General features: G+C 39.8%; 1 protein-coding gene across 4 annotated transcripts; it reads left to right on the top strand.

Annotated features, from left to right (window-relative positions):
* Positions 1–4,004: 4,004 nt before the first annotated feature.
* On the top strand, positions 4,005–16,010 carry atad1a (ATPase family AAA domain containing 1a). 4 transcript variants are annotated; one of them, XM_084053939.1, is made up of 11 exons: positions 4,005–4,046; positions 5,625–5,841; positions 8,047–8,145; positions 8,366–8,486; positions 9,300–9,500; positions 9,684–9,790; positions 10,267–10,356; positions 10,495–10,545; positions 10,735–10,907; positions 11,210–11,367; positions 15,890–16,010. In XM_084053939.1, the coding sequence occupies exons 2-10, from the start codon at positions 5,668–5,670 to the stop codon at positions 11,337–11,339; spliced, it is 1,146 nt and encodes a 381-aa protein (XP_083910065.1). In that variant the 5' UTR covers positions 4,005–4,046; positions 5,625–5,667; the 3' UTR covers positions 11,340–11,367; positions 15,890–16,010. The 4 variants fall into 4 exon arrangements, with proteins under 4 accessions (XP_083910065.1, XP_083910064.1, XP_083910062.1 ...); XM_084053938.1 differs by lacking the exon at positions 15,890–16,010 and adding an exon at positions 12,811–14,557; XM_084053936.1 differs by lacking the exon at positions 15,890–16,010 and having other exon boundaries at positions 11,210–14,557.
* Positions 16,011–16,885: the final 875 nt, after the last annotated feature.

The following is a 16,885-nucleotide window of genomic DNA, read 5'->3' on the forward strand; positions in this document are numbered from 1 at the left end:
CACACAAGGTGCACCGCACCATAGGAAAACAATGGATTTGCTGGTGACACTTTTCTAGCGATGCATCTCAGTGTAATTGCCTGCTCAGGGAGAAAGGGAACTTAACAACAATTGTGATTTTTCCCTAGTGATGGTGTTCGTCTTGTTCATATCTCACCTTCACAGATTGAACAAAAAGCATGTCTTCTCCCGGGGATGGGGCCAGGATTTGACACAAGGTGCCAAGACTGGGTTCCGCCTCTCAAAGTAAGAGCAAAATGGCCACCGTTTGAAAAAAGTCAATAGAATATCACACAGACATCTGCTCTTTTTTGCATATCTTCTCAGGCTTTTCCTCACTGGTTTCATCTCCCTTTATGTGCCAAATTTGTGACCAGGTAGTTTTGTCATAAGAATATTAATCATTCATAATGTTGCCAACAGTTGATCAGTGCCAAAACACACAACTGCAGACACACAGATAAAAGGAACGCAATGCCCTCATTACAGGAGTACCACTCTTATCACTAGCATTACATTTGTTTCCCTTTGGCATCAAATATTGTCCTTTGTTCCTCCCAATTCTCCTCACCCCTTTGTGCTCCATCCTCTGTCTACTATGTATTGTCCAGAATGTGTGTTGATATTTGATTTGAGAATACCGTAGTCACTTCTTTGATTAAATTCACCAGCACATTTTGTAAAAATATATATTGTCAACAGTTAACACACTAAACTATTGTCCTGCTGTTTACACACATCAGAAACAATTTAGCTATTTTGTGTTATCGCCATTGAGCCAACTGACTTAGCCAGGTGCAGTAGGTTCAACAGGTGTATTACAATTATGTAAATGCAATTCACTACAGCACATAGAAAAGCTATGTGCAGAAGTGAAATATGTTTCAAACACTGATTGGATAAAATGACTTGTGTTTCTTTCCTAACGGTACATTTTGCCAGTATTCTCATTAATAAATAGTTTGGCTTCCTCTGGGTAACAGGCAAACAAGGAATCCAGTCTCATATGCTTTCCAAGCTTGACAGGAGGTAGTATAACTTCCTGGGAGACTAATTAATTATTGCACTATATATGACTAACATGCATTGGAGCATTGCAAACGTTGACTGGTGTGTACTGTATATAATGCTGTTTATATAATGGCAATGACCACCCAAAGTCTCCCAACAAAATATCAACATTGTAACATTTCTCAGAAGCAGTAACAAAAAAGAAAAAACTCAAGCCAAGGCAGGCATAGAGAGAACATCTCCACTGAGAATTGTATAATTATTTCCTCTGAACAGACCTTTTGGCATCCTATTTTGTCCAAGAAAAAAAGATCTGGCATGTGAAAACACAGAACAGTAGCCAAGCTGCAAGTTTTAATTCAGCCACAGCATGATGGGGCTGACAGTTATGTGTGCTGAATCTATTTTTCTTTTCCTCAATTCCCTTGTGAGTAGCTGTTTGGGGTGAGGTGTAAGGTGGGAATGCACAGCACAGGCTGCACTTTGCAGATACACATGCCTGTGCTTTCATGCCCAAAGCCTTGAAAATGGCCCTGTCAACCCACTATCTGCAGGGACTGGCTGCTGCATTATAGGAGGCGATTAAAGCTTTTTATGAAGCCGTTTCACAGCCAAAGATGTCTACAATTGCAATCTGTGTGCTGTTTAACAAAAACAAGAGTGGATTTTGCGCCATCGTATCCTTGTAGATGGGAACAGCGCCGGATGGGATTTTATATCCAATTTTGAAAAGTAATTGGACTACAATGTAGGGAATGGCTATAACCTAGTCCTAGTGCATGCGCACAACAGCTGGAATAAACAGAAAAGAAAGAAATAATGATTCCCTGTCTTCAATACACCATGGGTGCTGTGACAAAACAGGTTGCAATGACAAAAACATTTTCTGCAATGAAATAAATGGTCAAATGGAAAAATGAGAAACCTGTTTTAGTAGTATTATCAATATCTGCAATATTTTGTCTGTCGTTGGCATGAAATATATATACCTCTTATTTGACTTCTTAACACATACCATAATGGGCATCTTGAGACATTGACAATGTCACATTGATGATGCCTCCACCTTGCATAGTTAACTTATTTACTCATGACATCTTTCCAATCCCTGTCTACTCTACGCCACATATTAAAGCTGATTGGCCAAAACAGCTCTAGCATCTAATTTGACACACAATCTAATATGAGACTTTAAGCCAGCCTCTATCACACAATATGACATTGATGTTCATCTTTCCATAGTCAATTATATAACTTCAAAAAGAGTTGCGCAAAAGAAGCCATGACAGCAACTTCAAACTTAACTCCGAGTCTGTGACAATTACTATCCTTTGGCCCTGTGTGTGATAAATTGCCTGTTGAAGCAGCCTATTTGTTATAGCCTTATCTTTCAGCGCCGACGTTAAGAAGACTGAATTATCCATTATCAGACAACATTGGAAATGGAATGTAAATCAAACACAGATTAAGGACCAGAGATTCGAGACTGCCTCACAGAGCCTCAGAAAATTTGCATCTGGTCTACCACCAGGACACCCTGGAGTGTTTGAGCGTCTAATGACAAAGCTCTGCAATCAACTACAAGTCCACTACATCAATCACTGTGAAAACTGTTTACTTTGAAATGATAGTGTTCCTGGCAGGAAGCCTTACAGGGTACTTGAAATGAAATATTTCAATATTTTTGTTACATTTTGATACAAAACATATACATCTACAATTTGAAAAATTGTCAAATCTCTGTTTTGTATCCCTTGTGGCTGTAAGGATGTACACATTTCCCACACTTCATTCACTGATATGACTCATTCTATATAATTGGAAACATTAATGATTCAAAAAATGATGTGCCACTTTAACATCTTACATTTCCTTTCAACCTTTCAATAGAATGTAGACTACTGTTTGTCAACGTTGGGTATTGACAAATTGCCATGCTCAATAAATGTTGAGTTGACAAATACTGTGCTCTTTCATCATTTATGGCAAACAGTAACATGAAAGTATAGGCTACAGTTTGGTCGAATTTGATGAATGTGCTGTAAAGGACAAATCCTTTTTAAGGACTGTGGCTGATGATTACAGGCAAAGATGATTACCCTGCCAGTGCCAACCACTATATGATTGGAATTCAAACCCCTATTTATATGGAGCCATTCTTGCCTTTACTTCTTAAGTGTTCAGTGGAATGTGATGCTGGTGCCGCCTGTGTGGTTGCTGTCCACGGTTCTGATCTGTGTCGCTATAACAATGGGCTATTCTGCCATCCAGTGGTGGTGGGCAGTGGTGGAAGAAGGACTCACATTTTGTACTTAAGTAAAAGTACCAATACCACAATGTAGAAATACTCTGTTAGTGTTACAAATAAAAGTACCAGTATTCAAAATGTACTTGAGTAAAAGTACAAAAGTATTTGCATTAAACTATACTAAACTGCTCACTTAAGTACAACTCGATCGGCTATTTTCAAAGCATTTTTATACTTTTACACTTTGGAAACTTGTGAAATGGGACATTCTGCAAAATTAGTACTTTTAATTTCAATACTATATTTTAATGTTTTGAAAATAGCAGATCTACAAGCTCACAACGTGTAGCTTTGCCAAGCGGTGTGAGCTTGTAGATCGGCTATTTTCAAATAGCCTAAGTATGCATAGGGCGGAAGTGGTTAATGCATGTTTTGTAATAATAATCAAAATCTACAAAGTAACTACTAGTAACTAGTTTTCATATAATCGTGGTGGAGTGTAAAAGTACACTATTTTTCCTCTGAGATGTAGTGGAGTAGAAGTAAAAGTATCGAAAATTGGAAATACTCCTGTAAAGTAAAAGTACATCAAAATTGTACGCAAGTACAGTACTTAAGTAAATGTACTTACCGTAGTTACTTACTTTCCACCACTGACTGGTGGTGGGTTGAATGAGTAGAGGCAGCAAAAGAGTGCCGGAACGTTTGTGTTTGTTTCCACCCGGCATACATTGGCAGTCACACCACCGCACCGATGATAGCGATGCAGCATCTGTACTCGTTTTCTGTAAGTATCTTTATGTTGTTGAGCGCAATTATAACATTTATATATGACCGTAAGTGGTATAATTGCAGATAATGTTTACATAGTTAATATTCATCAATTGAATTCGTTGTTGTTTTTTTTAGGGGGGGGGGGTCAGTTTAGCTGACTCAGTTCGGCTGTACGTTGGTGTCATGTTAGTTCAGATAGCTTGTTTGTTAGCCAGCTAACAATTCGAAGCTAGTTTATGAACCATAGATATTCAGCTGGCCTGAAACACATTCGTATCACGCAGTTAGATTGAACTTGCCGTATGGGGCACTCTGGCCTTGTTCCAGAGCGTTAGTTCTCTCTAACGCTCTGCCAGCATCGCTGCTCTGCTCATAGACCGAAAATTCCACTGCCGTGCGAGGTCCTTGACTCCGTCTTTATTAAAAAATAAATAAACAAAACTACTTCGCTACTCACCGAAACAAAGGCTGTGTTTTGTTGTTGAAAGTCTATTATCCAAGGTGGGAAGACTCTCGGGACCCCACCTCCTCTGTATAACACACGTTTTGGGCAGAACATAAAATATGTCCGCCTGGCGGAAAATGATTTATTTACTCCACTGCGCCCTCTACAGATCTGGTCAATGGTAATTTATGTTGACTTGATCTGTAGGGGGCGCGGTGGAGTAAATACAATACTTTACGTCAGGCGGACATATTTTATTTTCTGCCCCAAAAAAGTGTATTATACAGAGAAGGTGGGGTCCTGAGAGGCTTCCCACCCTGGAGAATAGATTTTCAACAACACAAAACAGACGTTATTTCGGTAAGTAGCGAAGTAGTTGTGTTTATATTTTGCTAAAGACGGAGACCTCGCACGGCAGTGGAATTTTCGGTCCATGAGCAGAGCAGCGCGCCTGGCAGGGCGTTAGAGAGAACTCTCTAACGCTCTGGACCAGGGCTATTAGCCAGCTAACAATTGCGAAGAAGCTAGTTTATGAACTATATGTAGTTAGCTGGCCTAACACAGTCGTATCCTGCAGTTAGATTTAACTTAGCGTATGGTATGGGGGTAGTTATTATGGATTCAGAGGTGGAATTTAAGGCCCGAACGTATAAATGCCAGTGTTGCCATATTGTATGAGAGAAATAAGCAACCAGGTCTAGGAAAACAAGCCCCAAAAAGCAACCAGGGCACTAGGCCATTATATAACACTTCAAACCTATACTGTATCCATTGAAAATAGCCGATATACAAGCTGCTATCTTCAAAAAATCTTGAAATAAAATTTGGAAGATTTTTTTAAACATTCAGCTCCCTGGCACAAAAAAAAATCAGATGGGGGGTTTAAGGGACAAATGCATATTAATTTGGGGGTCCAAACCATGACATGAAAATATTTGAGAACCACTGGTGAAAATAATAAAAAAAAAAAGTGAAACAAGCCCAAATAAGGAACTACACGTTTAGAAACAAGCCCAAAAAAATGCAACCCGCAACTTCCCAGAAAAATAAACCCAAAGTCGCTTATAATAAGCTGGCATGGCAACACTGCTTGAAACCCACAGCGCAGGCCTGAATGTTAATTTACCTGAGTTATTTTTGTCTCAGCAGCAGTATATTCAGCAAATGGGCTGACTGACACTTGCCACAGATGTCGCTGAAGGACATTCCCAGAGACGCGCTGATGCGCCCTCTATCTCGGAATGAAGTGGTGGGCATGTTGGTGAGGCTCACCATCTTTGGTGCAGCCACTTACTACAGCATCAAATGGGTGGTGGACGCTATGGACCCTACCTCAAAGCAGAAAAACCTGGCCAAGAAAAAGGTATGCAAAGTTGTACCATGTATGTAGGACCACAATGGAAACAAGTCCCCAGGACTTTTTTTAGCCGCATGCTGAAAGCTGGCGGCTCTACAGACATACTAAGACCTAGTCCGACACCCAAGCGACACCCGAGTGACACCTAAGTGTCATTGGCTGTCCTGGCTGTCCTTCACTCCTTTAAGCCAATGGCGACACGAATGGGGAGACGGCCTGCCCCCCGCAGTAACCCTGCTCCGCTGCCTCCCCTCATTCACAGACAGTGCAACTTTTACTGCAGCCTCAGGCAGGAGGGTTAGCCTAAATGCTAGACCTAGCTTAGACCTAGTTTGGCTATTAAGTTATTATTTGGCCATGTTCACACTGACTTCAATCTTACCTATTGTTGGGAAGACCCGTGTGGTGTCACAAAATGTTGCCACCACTTATATAAAAAACATTAGAGCGTTTAGCGTCGCAGATTCTGTGACGCTAAATGTTGCCAGGTTTGGCGAGAGAAACAAGCAATCCAAAAAACAAGTAATTAGGTCTATGAAAAGATTGGGGCAAAAAAAGCCTGCCGCATGCGGCTTTATTATGACTTTGGTCATTTCTTGTTGTGTTATCTTTTTGCCTTAACCCTTTAAGACCTGAGGCGATCCTTAAAAATGTTTTTCTAAATCCTAACAGTTTTTTGAAAAAAATACAAATTTCACGATTTTTCAAAAATAGCAGATCTACAAGCTCATAGCGCTATGAGCTTGTATATCTGCTATTTTTGAATAGCCAAAGAAATCTAAAGAAACACAGATGCTTTCTAGGTCTAAATGAGTTAATGTCTGACTGTACCGCGTGCTGTTTACATTTCTGACTGATAAAGTATTCAATCAATCTATCAAAAGTCTGATAACTAGTAAGAAAGGGTTATGTCAGCTTAATATGTGTGGCCACTGGCCATGTTCAGTGAAACTGATTTGAAATCCATGAGAAGAGAAGAACCATATTTACCAGAACCAGAAATGGGTGGTTTATATATTTTGTGTGCACTTTCCAGCATTTGTAGTATTTCATGAGGAGGGAGAGAAACGTTTTTTTTTAATTATTGAATACATTAATTAATAATTTATAAAGCAGAACCAAATGGTAGTTCATCATCTGACATTTGTCTGGGACTTATTGTCAAACATTTGAAGTGACTTTGGACTGGAGCAAGCTTTGGGTACCATGCCGAAATTATGGGCAACTTCAATGGCTCAGTATGAAATAAAATATATTATTGTCCGCACACATCTGTTCAAATCAACACTTGCATATGCAAAACACAGATGCATCTGTGTGAATAGAGGTTCAATTTGTCGTAGTTTTTCTCATTACAAAAATTGCTGGTGATATGTGTTCACACACCCCACTTTGCATTGGCCGCAATTACAGTATGGGAAGATTGCATTTGGCGCCCGCACCGCTCAAGCATGCCCACTTCCAAATTGAACTCTGTGGTTCCATCTGTCATGATTGGGATCTATCTGCATGTTATGTAGTCAGTCAAGTGTCTAGTATTTAAAGTTACCCTCCAGAGACAAAAGTATGTAGAGATGATTAATATTTTGGTTAACATGGATTTCCGATATGAAAAGGGGAAAAAAAGGAACGCTCAACAGCGGCTGGAAGCACATCTACGGTTTCTCCCTCATTAACACATTCCGGATCTATGAATATTCATATATAAATAACACAGGCCTCGCACGCCACCGACCACTGCTGCTTTCAAAGCAAAGTGGTTTCCGCAAGTGGTAATTTACATATTGGTCCATGATAGTTTCCCAGGAATTGTTGTATTACACATCTGGCTCAGATTTTGAGGAAGTACAGAGAACCTCTAACCTCCAGTGGAAGAATGTGAAAAGGACACTTTGGTGGCAAGTGCAGCACATATAACTATGTTTAATTAAAATCATGCATTCAAGAGGAGTTAACTGCAGAAAAGTGGAGTTAGGAGACCCTTAACTGGGAATATAATAGTGTTCCTGTATAGTGTTCCTGTTCCCCTTAACAACTTTGCGTAAGCCATGTCAGCAAGTGTCCAAAATATTTGTGTGTGTGTGTGTGTGTGTGTGTGTGTGTGTGTGTGTGTGTGTGTGTGTGTGTGTGTGTGTGTGTTCGTGTTCATAATTGTGTGGCATTGTGACGTGCATGCTTGTTCATGTATTCTTGTGCCTTTAATCTCCCCAGGCAGAGCTGCTGATGAAGCGGATTGGTGTTGAGGGGGTTAAACTTTCCGAGTATGAGATGAACATTGCATCTCACCTAGTTGATCCACGAAGTATGAAGGTACCGTAAACAAAAAAAAAACATTACTGTCCACGCTGTGCAGAATGTTCCCATAACCCACTGCCATTCAATTGGTGGTGGTTAATTAATACAGTCTCCGGACACACTTACACTTGCTAGAATCCTTCCTCCAAATGCTTCTCTCCTGGGCCTCCCTTTCAGTGTTATGTTGACCTGGATCGAAAGAACACGCTTAGAAACATGTACAAATCTCTTGCAGGTCTCTTGGAGAGACATAGCTGGTCTGGATGAGGTAATCCATGAGCTGCAGGACACAGTTATCCTACCGTTTCAGAAGAGGCACCTATTGGTTGGATCCAAACTATTTCAGCCCCCTAAAGGTACCACTGCATGCATGGCATCTAGACAAAATGGGGGTTAGAGATGTGAACATGTAATGAGATAAGGTCACTGGAATGCTTAGAATAGCTGAAAAACTCCTGGTGGAGAACGCGTGTGAATAACGCTCTTCCCCCTCTCAGCAATTACCACCAGGGCAAGCTTAAAGGTCCATACTGGCGTCAGAACATGGCTTAATATTTAAGACTTAAGTTATTAAAACATTACCGCACGTACCTGAATTATTTTGTTTCTAACCAACTCTTTGTTACTGTAGTCTGCCAACTTTTGGTGCCGATAATGTGTGCAGCAAAAGAAAGCACTTAGGAAAAAAATATTATTAGTATTGACAAAAAGTTGGTCATACTGTACCTGAGAAAAGTTGATATTTGTGAAACATTTGACATGCAGATAGATACAAAGATGATGGCCCAAGTTGTCCATAGAGGTGCAATATTGTGAGTTTTATTACCATTAAACCAGATATGATTTTTATTTCTCATGAATAGGGTAGTCTACTGTATGAAGGGAAATTTCATAGACTAAGAGGAGATAAAGACATAGGAGGTCATTTTGTGATAAACAGTATGCAGAAGTAACGGATGCAACAGTAATGATACTCCTTCACTGTGTTAAAATCTCCCTGTGAACAACCAAATTGTTTTCATCTTTTTTGGATCTTAGCTTCTTCATCATATTCTCATGGTCAACTTCGTCTTTGCTTAGACCCTGTTAATTATAACAGGGTCTAGATATTTGAATTGAAAATGATTTACTGTAGTTGTTTGTTTTTTTTGTTTTTTTTATCTTCCCAGGTGTTTTACTGTTTGGCCCTCCGGGGTGTGGGAAGACTATGATTGCCAAGGCAACAGCAAAAGCCTCTGGTTGCCAGTTCATCAATCTGCAGCCCTCCACATTGACAGACAAGTGGTATGGCGAATCTCAGAAGCTCACTGCTGCCGTTTTCTCATTGGCTGTCAAAATCCAGCCCTGCATAATCTTTGTTGATGAAATCGGTGAGTGTCTAGTGCAAAAATAGTCGATTGACAAATTCACAATGCGTCACAAGCTTGTAGTTGGGCTATTTTTGCAATTTTTCTGTGACACAAAGTATTAGGGCTTATGTTTAATCAGACTAATCGATTTAGTCGATTATACAAAATCTATACATTGAATTACAGTATAGTTTGTGCTGTTAGATTCATTCCTGAGGAACCGCTCCAGTCTGGACCATGAGGCCACAGCCATGATGAAAGCCCAGTTTATGAGCCTGTGGGATGGACTTGATACTGCTGCCACCAGCCAGGTAATCTCACACCCTTTAGTTGTCTATCGTATAACCAAGAAAGAGGAGAGAGGAGTGTTGCATGCATGGATACACGGTACACACACAGTAAAAATGTTATGTAAATGAAATGGCTGGAGGTGCTGTCTGGTTGAGGTATAGGAAATGCAAGACACATGCAAGCATGATACAATGTCAACTCCACATGATGCCTGCTAAGTAGTATGTATATTAGTAAAATGAAGGATTTGTTGTTTAAGGCATGCAGTTGAAGATAAATGCTGTAAATTAGATAGTTCTAATAGTATATCTGTGGTCAGGGCAGGAAAACATCTTTGTACACCAGGGACAGTGGCTTCTTGAAATGGACCCTTGAATGAAGATTCTGTTCCTGAAGATTTTGAAGATTAACTTCACAGCAACATAAAAAGTGTACTAACATTTTGCTGGTGGCTAGTGTTTAATTTCCCACAATGGTATGATCTTTGTTATGGCAGGTGATGGTGATGGGCGCTACAAACCGACCCCAGGATGTAGACCCAGCCATTTTACGCAGGATGCCAACAACGTTCCATGTTGGCTTGCCGGTAAAACATTCACGCACCTGGGCACAGTATTACTGCAATTCATTATGAATGTGTTATGTCAACACCTCTCAATCAGAATGATCTGTAAGGAATATACTCAGTTTCAGAGACTTTCCCCCTACTTTCTCCTTTCCACAGAGCATGAGACAAAGACAGGAGATTCTGAAGCTGATTTTGGCAGGAGAAAATGTATGTCTACTCTGTTGGTTTAATAATTAAATTAAAATTTCACATTCTATCTTACAACAGAACATGATATCATTGGGAAGCAGTATAGTGGTTTAACCTTTTTCCCATTTAAATCACTTTGTTCATCTTTTTGTTTTGTGGCAAATTCATTCAGCTTATACATGATATCCCTGCCCCTCTCATTTCCAGCTGAGCAACGCCATCAACCTGAAGGAGATTGCAGAGAAGACGGACGGCTACTCGGGCAGTGACCTCAGAGAGCTTTGCAGAGATGCTGCCATGTACCGTGTTCGGGACTATGTGCGCAAGGAACAGATGAGACAGATAGCTCAACAGTTTCAAGATGACGATGAGGAGGAAAGGTATGAATTCATAATAACTCATCCCTACCCATGAAAAGGCCGCACTAGTAAACTCGGTGTGTGTCCAGGCCAGGGGAAGCAACCCTATTTACCACGATAATGCTACATTAATGTAAAATCTTAGAGATAAACATCTACTGGACATCGCTGTAATTTTAAATGTGAGACATTTTTACTACTTGGTCTTTATTTTATAAATGATTTTGGAGCTAATACTCTACTTTTCAGCTGTGAAGTATTCTGATGCATCAGTATGACCTTTGAGCTCTTGTGCCCTCCCCCAACTCCATTTCTTCCCTCAGACCCCTGGACGAGGATCGTCTGCGACCGGTCACCCAACTGGATCTGCTCTTTGGCCTCGACAAGATGAAGGAGTCCAAACAGGCCACTGCTGTCATGGGGACAAACGTGTCGGAGGTTCCGCTGGACTGATCAGAATCAGAACCGCTAGAGTAACCAGGTACAATTATTATATGTACAGGAACTTCATAATAAGAACAGGAAACTGGATCGTCAACATGCTGGTGCTGCTGGACTTCCCTTTGAGAAACCAAACCAATGATCACTTTAAACACCAAGTACAGTATAGTGTCCGGGATGTTGTCATGGTGTCAAGCACCTGATATGACATGATACGTTAACATTGTGAAGGGTGCACTTTTTTCCCTTTTTTCTCAACTTTTTATTTGAGAAAGGTGCACTTTTGAAAAAAAAGTTACAACAACAAACCACCACACAGGGACATAACTTCCTTGAAGAAGAAACAAAAGGGTATGCGCCTTCGTGGTTACCCGAGGTTATCCCACCAAAGGCTGCCATGAACTCCTGGGCAATATTTTAATCACATACCCACAGCCTTATTTATTTTCCAAGGAGAAAATAAATCTGCAGCAAACATGGCGGCCATGTTTAGCATGTTGAGTTTCTGCCGCATTGAATTCAGTCATTCACTGCGGAAGCCAATTTTGCACTTATTAGTAAGCTTCCTTTCTTATCAGCCCGAGAGGTTGTCGGTTAACAGCCCAAGGTGTTATTATCAGATATCATCCCTTTTTAACACTGCTTTCACACAGGGCAAATAAAGGCTGTGCGTGATGTGATAAATCATGTGCAGGTGTATACAGTATATAGTTGAGATTCTGCTGTAAAAGAGGACAAGAGATTGAAGAAAAGGCAACAGTATAACAATCTACCGTCCCTTAGAATAATCGTAATGCTAGAATGCATTTTGACTTCCAATATGTACACATGTCAAAGCTTGTTATATATGTCGTGTTTGCAAAAAGAAAAGAAAAGAAGAAAAATCTCTAGAAGCTGTAAAACCCCTGGGTCACTTGATATCCTTGGAGCACATCAAGATGGATATAAATGGGGATGCTGCTGTAGGTATTTACTTGGCTTAGTACAAAATAATTACTGAACCGTCTTCCAGACAGTCCCAATTATGTTCATGAGCAGAGGAGGAAATGTACTGTTCCTTCTCTCTTTCACTCACCCCCACACACACATTTGTTTTTTTTATTGGACATGGCCCTGCCATTTAATAAGATTATTTTAGTAGTAAGTCAGCTGTTTTTTTTATTTCCTGTTGAAAGTAATGTTAATCATTTATGTTTAACTGCTGTATAGTTATTCGCTAAATTAAACACACATTTTTCTGTCTCCATTTAAATCTATCAGCTGTAACCCAGAGCGACACGGCTGGATATGGATAAGTGTTATTATAAACCAGTTGAATGTTATCTGTAGATTAGGGCTGGCCCTGCAGGTCCAAATGTTAATTTGTTATATTGGCATTTGGATCTCAATTCAAAGGTTCGCATTTGGGAGGATATTGAAACGGTGTGTGTGTGTGTGTGTGTGTGTGTGTGTGTGTGCATATATGTGCGTTTGCAAATTACAGAATACAGTAGGCAGGCTTGAGACATGGATCTGAGCACTGAGCAGTAAATGATACCAGGCTCTCTAACTTTACTGTTGGAAGCTTGGACGTGAGTATAACTTAAATGTTCAGGATATACTGTATATCCTGGAGTGGTTGATACACCACCTCAAAGGCGGCCCATGTAACGATTATCACTAATGGTACGAAAAAATGATTGATAAATAAATGAATAGAAGGTTTGTTTGTAAATGCCGAATGTTCCCTACAAAATGCCAATCGGGCCAGCCTTACTGTAGAAGTACTCCAGTCTATAAATAATTAATAGAAATAATTAATAGAAACACACAAAGTAAATCCCCCATCCCTCCCCCTTCCATGAAGATGAAGTGACTGAAATGTTTAACTTTCTCATGAATCCAAACAAGTTGTCATGTATTTTAGGGTAGATTGGAAAACTAAAGCCTAATTTATAGTTCATTGTTGCTCACCGAAAATGTAACCAATTTTTTTTAATGCAATTGCGATGTGACTCCCCAAAATGCTCAAATTTTATCGTTGATAGTTTTTAGAATTGTGTTTTCCTATGGAGAGCAATTGGTTTTAATCAGAAAGAATGCCATAAAAAAAGAAAATGTTACTATACTATTTTCTCATAGAAAACATTCAGAAGAAATATCATGTCTTGTTTTTCTGCGTGTCTGTGAATTTAAAGGCAAAATATGATTTTAAAATTGCAACTAAATGATCAACACTTGGGAATTTAAATTTAATATAATAGATGTTGCCAGATATTTTGAAAAGCCATTTAATGCGGTTTTGTAACACCATTGAGTGGATTTGTACTTGATCGTACCAGCATTGTCACACTCGCAACAGATTTTCATCATTTATCTTGGTGTCTTTCATAAGGGACTTTGTATATATTGTAAAGTAAAATTATTGTGCCATTACCCTTATACGGAATCCCTCATCAGTCGACTATGCCTCCATGACTTCGTATTCCAAACACTACAGTATCCAACTGAAAATGGTCTGTAATCTTCCACATTTAGTCATGTTGATGTCTCTCGAATACTGTCAATCACCAGTTTGCCAGGAAGAGATTGTTGTAAAATGCTTTCTCTTCCGCATTCTGTCCACAAATCATCCAATTATTTGTCATAATATGGCCACCTGCTGTAATATGGCAGATAATGGTCACAGCAGGCACTTTCACAGTTTTATACCAACCACATGCCCACACAGATTGATCAACCCACTGCGACTAGCTGTAGTAATGAACACAAGTGACCACAGGGAGGTGCTGGGGCTCCACTGCCCAGTATTGGAGGTATCTGTGTCAGCTTCAGGTGTAGATTATATGATGTTTATACTGTAGGAAAGGCTTTGACATACTGTAAAAAGTGTGAACATTAGATATTGGAAACACAACTGCATATGTGATTGATGTTCTATCAGCGAGTTATTCTGCAATTACTTGATCTCAACGCGTATCCCTGAAGAGTTAAACTGAGATTAAGACATAAAGACAAGATTAACTTTGTCCCTGCATAGAAATTGGGTCATTACAGAACAAAGAAAAATATTAAAATATTATTGAATGGGTCAAATAGCAGCCCATAAAAGCATTCTTAAATTACACTGAACTTGTGCATTCATTATTTTTGGATGCACACCATCCAGCTGACACCAGATATGTATTTAATTGTCTATTTGCTGTACTGTATGTGTTGAATATGTAAAATTTATTTATTTGCCGTTCAACAGAAATAAAAAGCTAAATACAGTTTTTTTCTTCTTCTGACGTCAACACCACAAGCCCACTCATTTTGTTTTTGAAGGCCAGAATCTGTCAGATCAGGAAGGACAGGATCTGTCACATCCTGTCCTTCAATTACCTCACACGCCTCTTCACACTCTAATGTGCCATTAGAAAAATATTCTACCCTTCTTAGCACCCTCCTTGTTGTCTATTCTAAGAATATTGTTTCGGCTTGTCTTAAGTGACCCTCTGTAAGAAAGAAAGGTAAATGTGTAAGTAGCAATGAAATAACCGATGCAATGTATTGAAACCAAGAGGTTGGTGGATATTTATTTTAATTTTATTTTTAGCATCCATCCAAACAACAATAGGGATAATGGGGCTTTCAAAGTACATATTCTGTTGTGGGCTGCCAAACTATTCCTCTGGATTAATTGCTGTGGGGTTAACTGTATTGCTCCAAAACAGAATAATATAAGGAATACAACTTTAGTGGTAATACCTGTGTTTGAACATGACCTATTTTCAAGGGGGGGGGGTTTTAAATTCAGGGTCCCAGTACAACGTATCACACTGGACTATAGCTCTATTTTTGTTGATCGCCGCAGGGCAATTATTTTGTTGTGACAGCAACAGCAGTTAGAACGAAACACAGGACACAGTAGGTACAGGTAAGAGTAGAGAGATGATATGATGATGTACAAGTAAATATTGAATCAAAATAAAATTACTCGGATGACATTGCCCAGGTCATTTTGACAAATAATAGGACAGTAAAAGCAACTGATCTAGGCTGTGATTGATCCTATTGGTGAACTCTACTGTAACCCACATGCTGATAATCCCAGCTGTGACACAACTGCTCTTATAGCTGCAGCCGGTTAAGTTTAAGCATGGTTTTGATGGAGTTAAGGTTGGGTAAGGCTGACAGAAAGCAGTTGGGGCTATCTTCACCCTTGTGCAGGGTGCAACCGATCAAATGATTCTTTCTGACAGAAAGCCCTCGGGACGAATTTCTCCCTCGTGAAACATTGCTCGCCCCAGAACGGGTCCAAGTAGCAGCAGTTGGCTGGGACTGAGCAGTGGCAGACAGAAGACGTACTGTAGGTGCCAACATGGAGAACCTCTAGTCTTCAACCAGAACCAGCAGTTTTCTACTCTGAGCTTTAGCCATGGCAACAATACAGTAGGGCAGTGGTCCTCAACCTTTCCAGGCCGCGATCCCCCAAAATAATCATATTTGAACTGGGGACCTCACACCCTGACAAGCACTTGGTATAGTTTGTTGATTACTTTTGATGCAGTAATGGTCTTTTTTTCTATTCTCTTTTTTAGGTATTAAAAAGGTCTTAAAAGTCCTTAAAGTGCCACTTCACTGTCATCTGGAGGACCCCCCCTCCTCCTCCAAACAAAACAGGTTGAGAGGCAGTGGAGTAGAGTACAGATGTAGAAGGTATGGATTTGGTATTCCTCACTGCTAGCCTTACTGACATCTGGACCAGCACCAATGTCCACTGAATCCTGAACCAGAGCACTAGTCGGCTAACATGTGACATCATTCTAGTCATAGTACTGTGAAAAATGATCATGTTGATTGTTGAATACGTGGTATGAAAGCCCAATTCCCAAGATTGATCGGGAAATCTATATTGCTGATTTACTTTTACTCCACTACAATTATTTGAAAACTTTAGTTACTAGTTACTTTTCAGATATAAATTATGATAATATGAAACGTACATTAACCACTTTAGCCCTATTTTATAAATGTATTATCGCGTTGCGACGCGTTGTGAGCTTGTAGATCTGCTATTTTCAAACATTTTAGTACTTTTACTTTTGGTACTTTAAGTACATTTTGATGCCGATACTTTTGTACTTTTACTCAAGTCAATTTTGAATTCCGGACTTTCACTTATAACGGAGTACTTCTACATTGCAGTTTTGATACTTTTACTTAAGTAAAACATTTGAGTACTTTTTCCACCACTGACCTGGTCTGAGAAAGGGAGGGGGGCATATCCTGGCAGGCACTATTGTATTGCCGGGAAAAGCCCCACTCATTTTACTTTCTATTTAAATTAGAGTCATTGGGGTCAAATAGTGCTGGCATAGTGTCTTTGGGGCTGTGAGGAGTTGGCAAGATGAAGAGAACATAAATGTATGTGCTGAGGAGAGTAGGTGATTTTACATTGAGTTTTCTACAATTTGGTGCAGCAAGTTTACCAGAGATAGAATATGACATTCTCACATGGTTTCCATGGCAATGGTGAACTGACCTGCTGGTGAAAGGTCAAAGTTCAGAGAAATGCAGGGGTGCATTGGTCGTTT

Source organism: Gymnoscopelus microlampas (assembly GCF_963454915.1).
Source record: "Gymnoscopelus microlampas genome assembly, chromosome: 4".
Lineage (NCBI taxonomy): Eukaryota > Metazoa > Chordata > Actinopteri > Myctophiformes > Myctophidae > Gymnoscopelus > Gymnoscopelus microlampas.

What these genes read in the sequence shown, in the direction of transcription:
- atad1a (XM_084053939.1), top strand. Translation starts at nt 5,668, where the DNA reads ATGTCGCTGAAGGACATTCCCAGAGACGCGCTGATGCGCCCTCTATCT. An exon ending in ACTATTTCAGCCCCCTAAAG is followed by an intron (nt 8,487 to 9,299) that starts GTACCACTGCAT and finishes TTATCTTCCCAG; the next exon opens with GTGTTTTACTGTTTGGCCCT. An exon ending in CGTTCCATGTTGGCTTGCCG is followed by an intron (nt 10,357 to 10,494) that starts GTAAAACATTCA and finishes TCCTTTCCACAG; the next exon opens with AGCATGAGACAAAGACAGGA.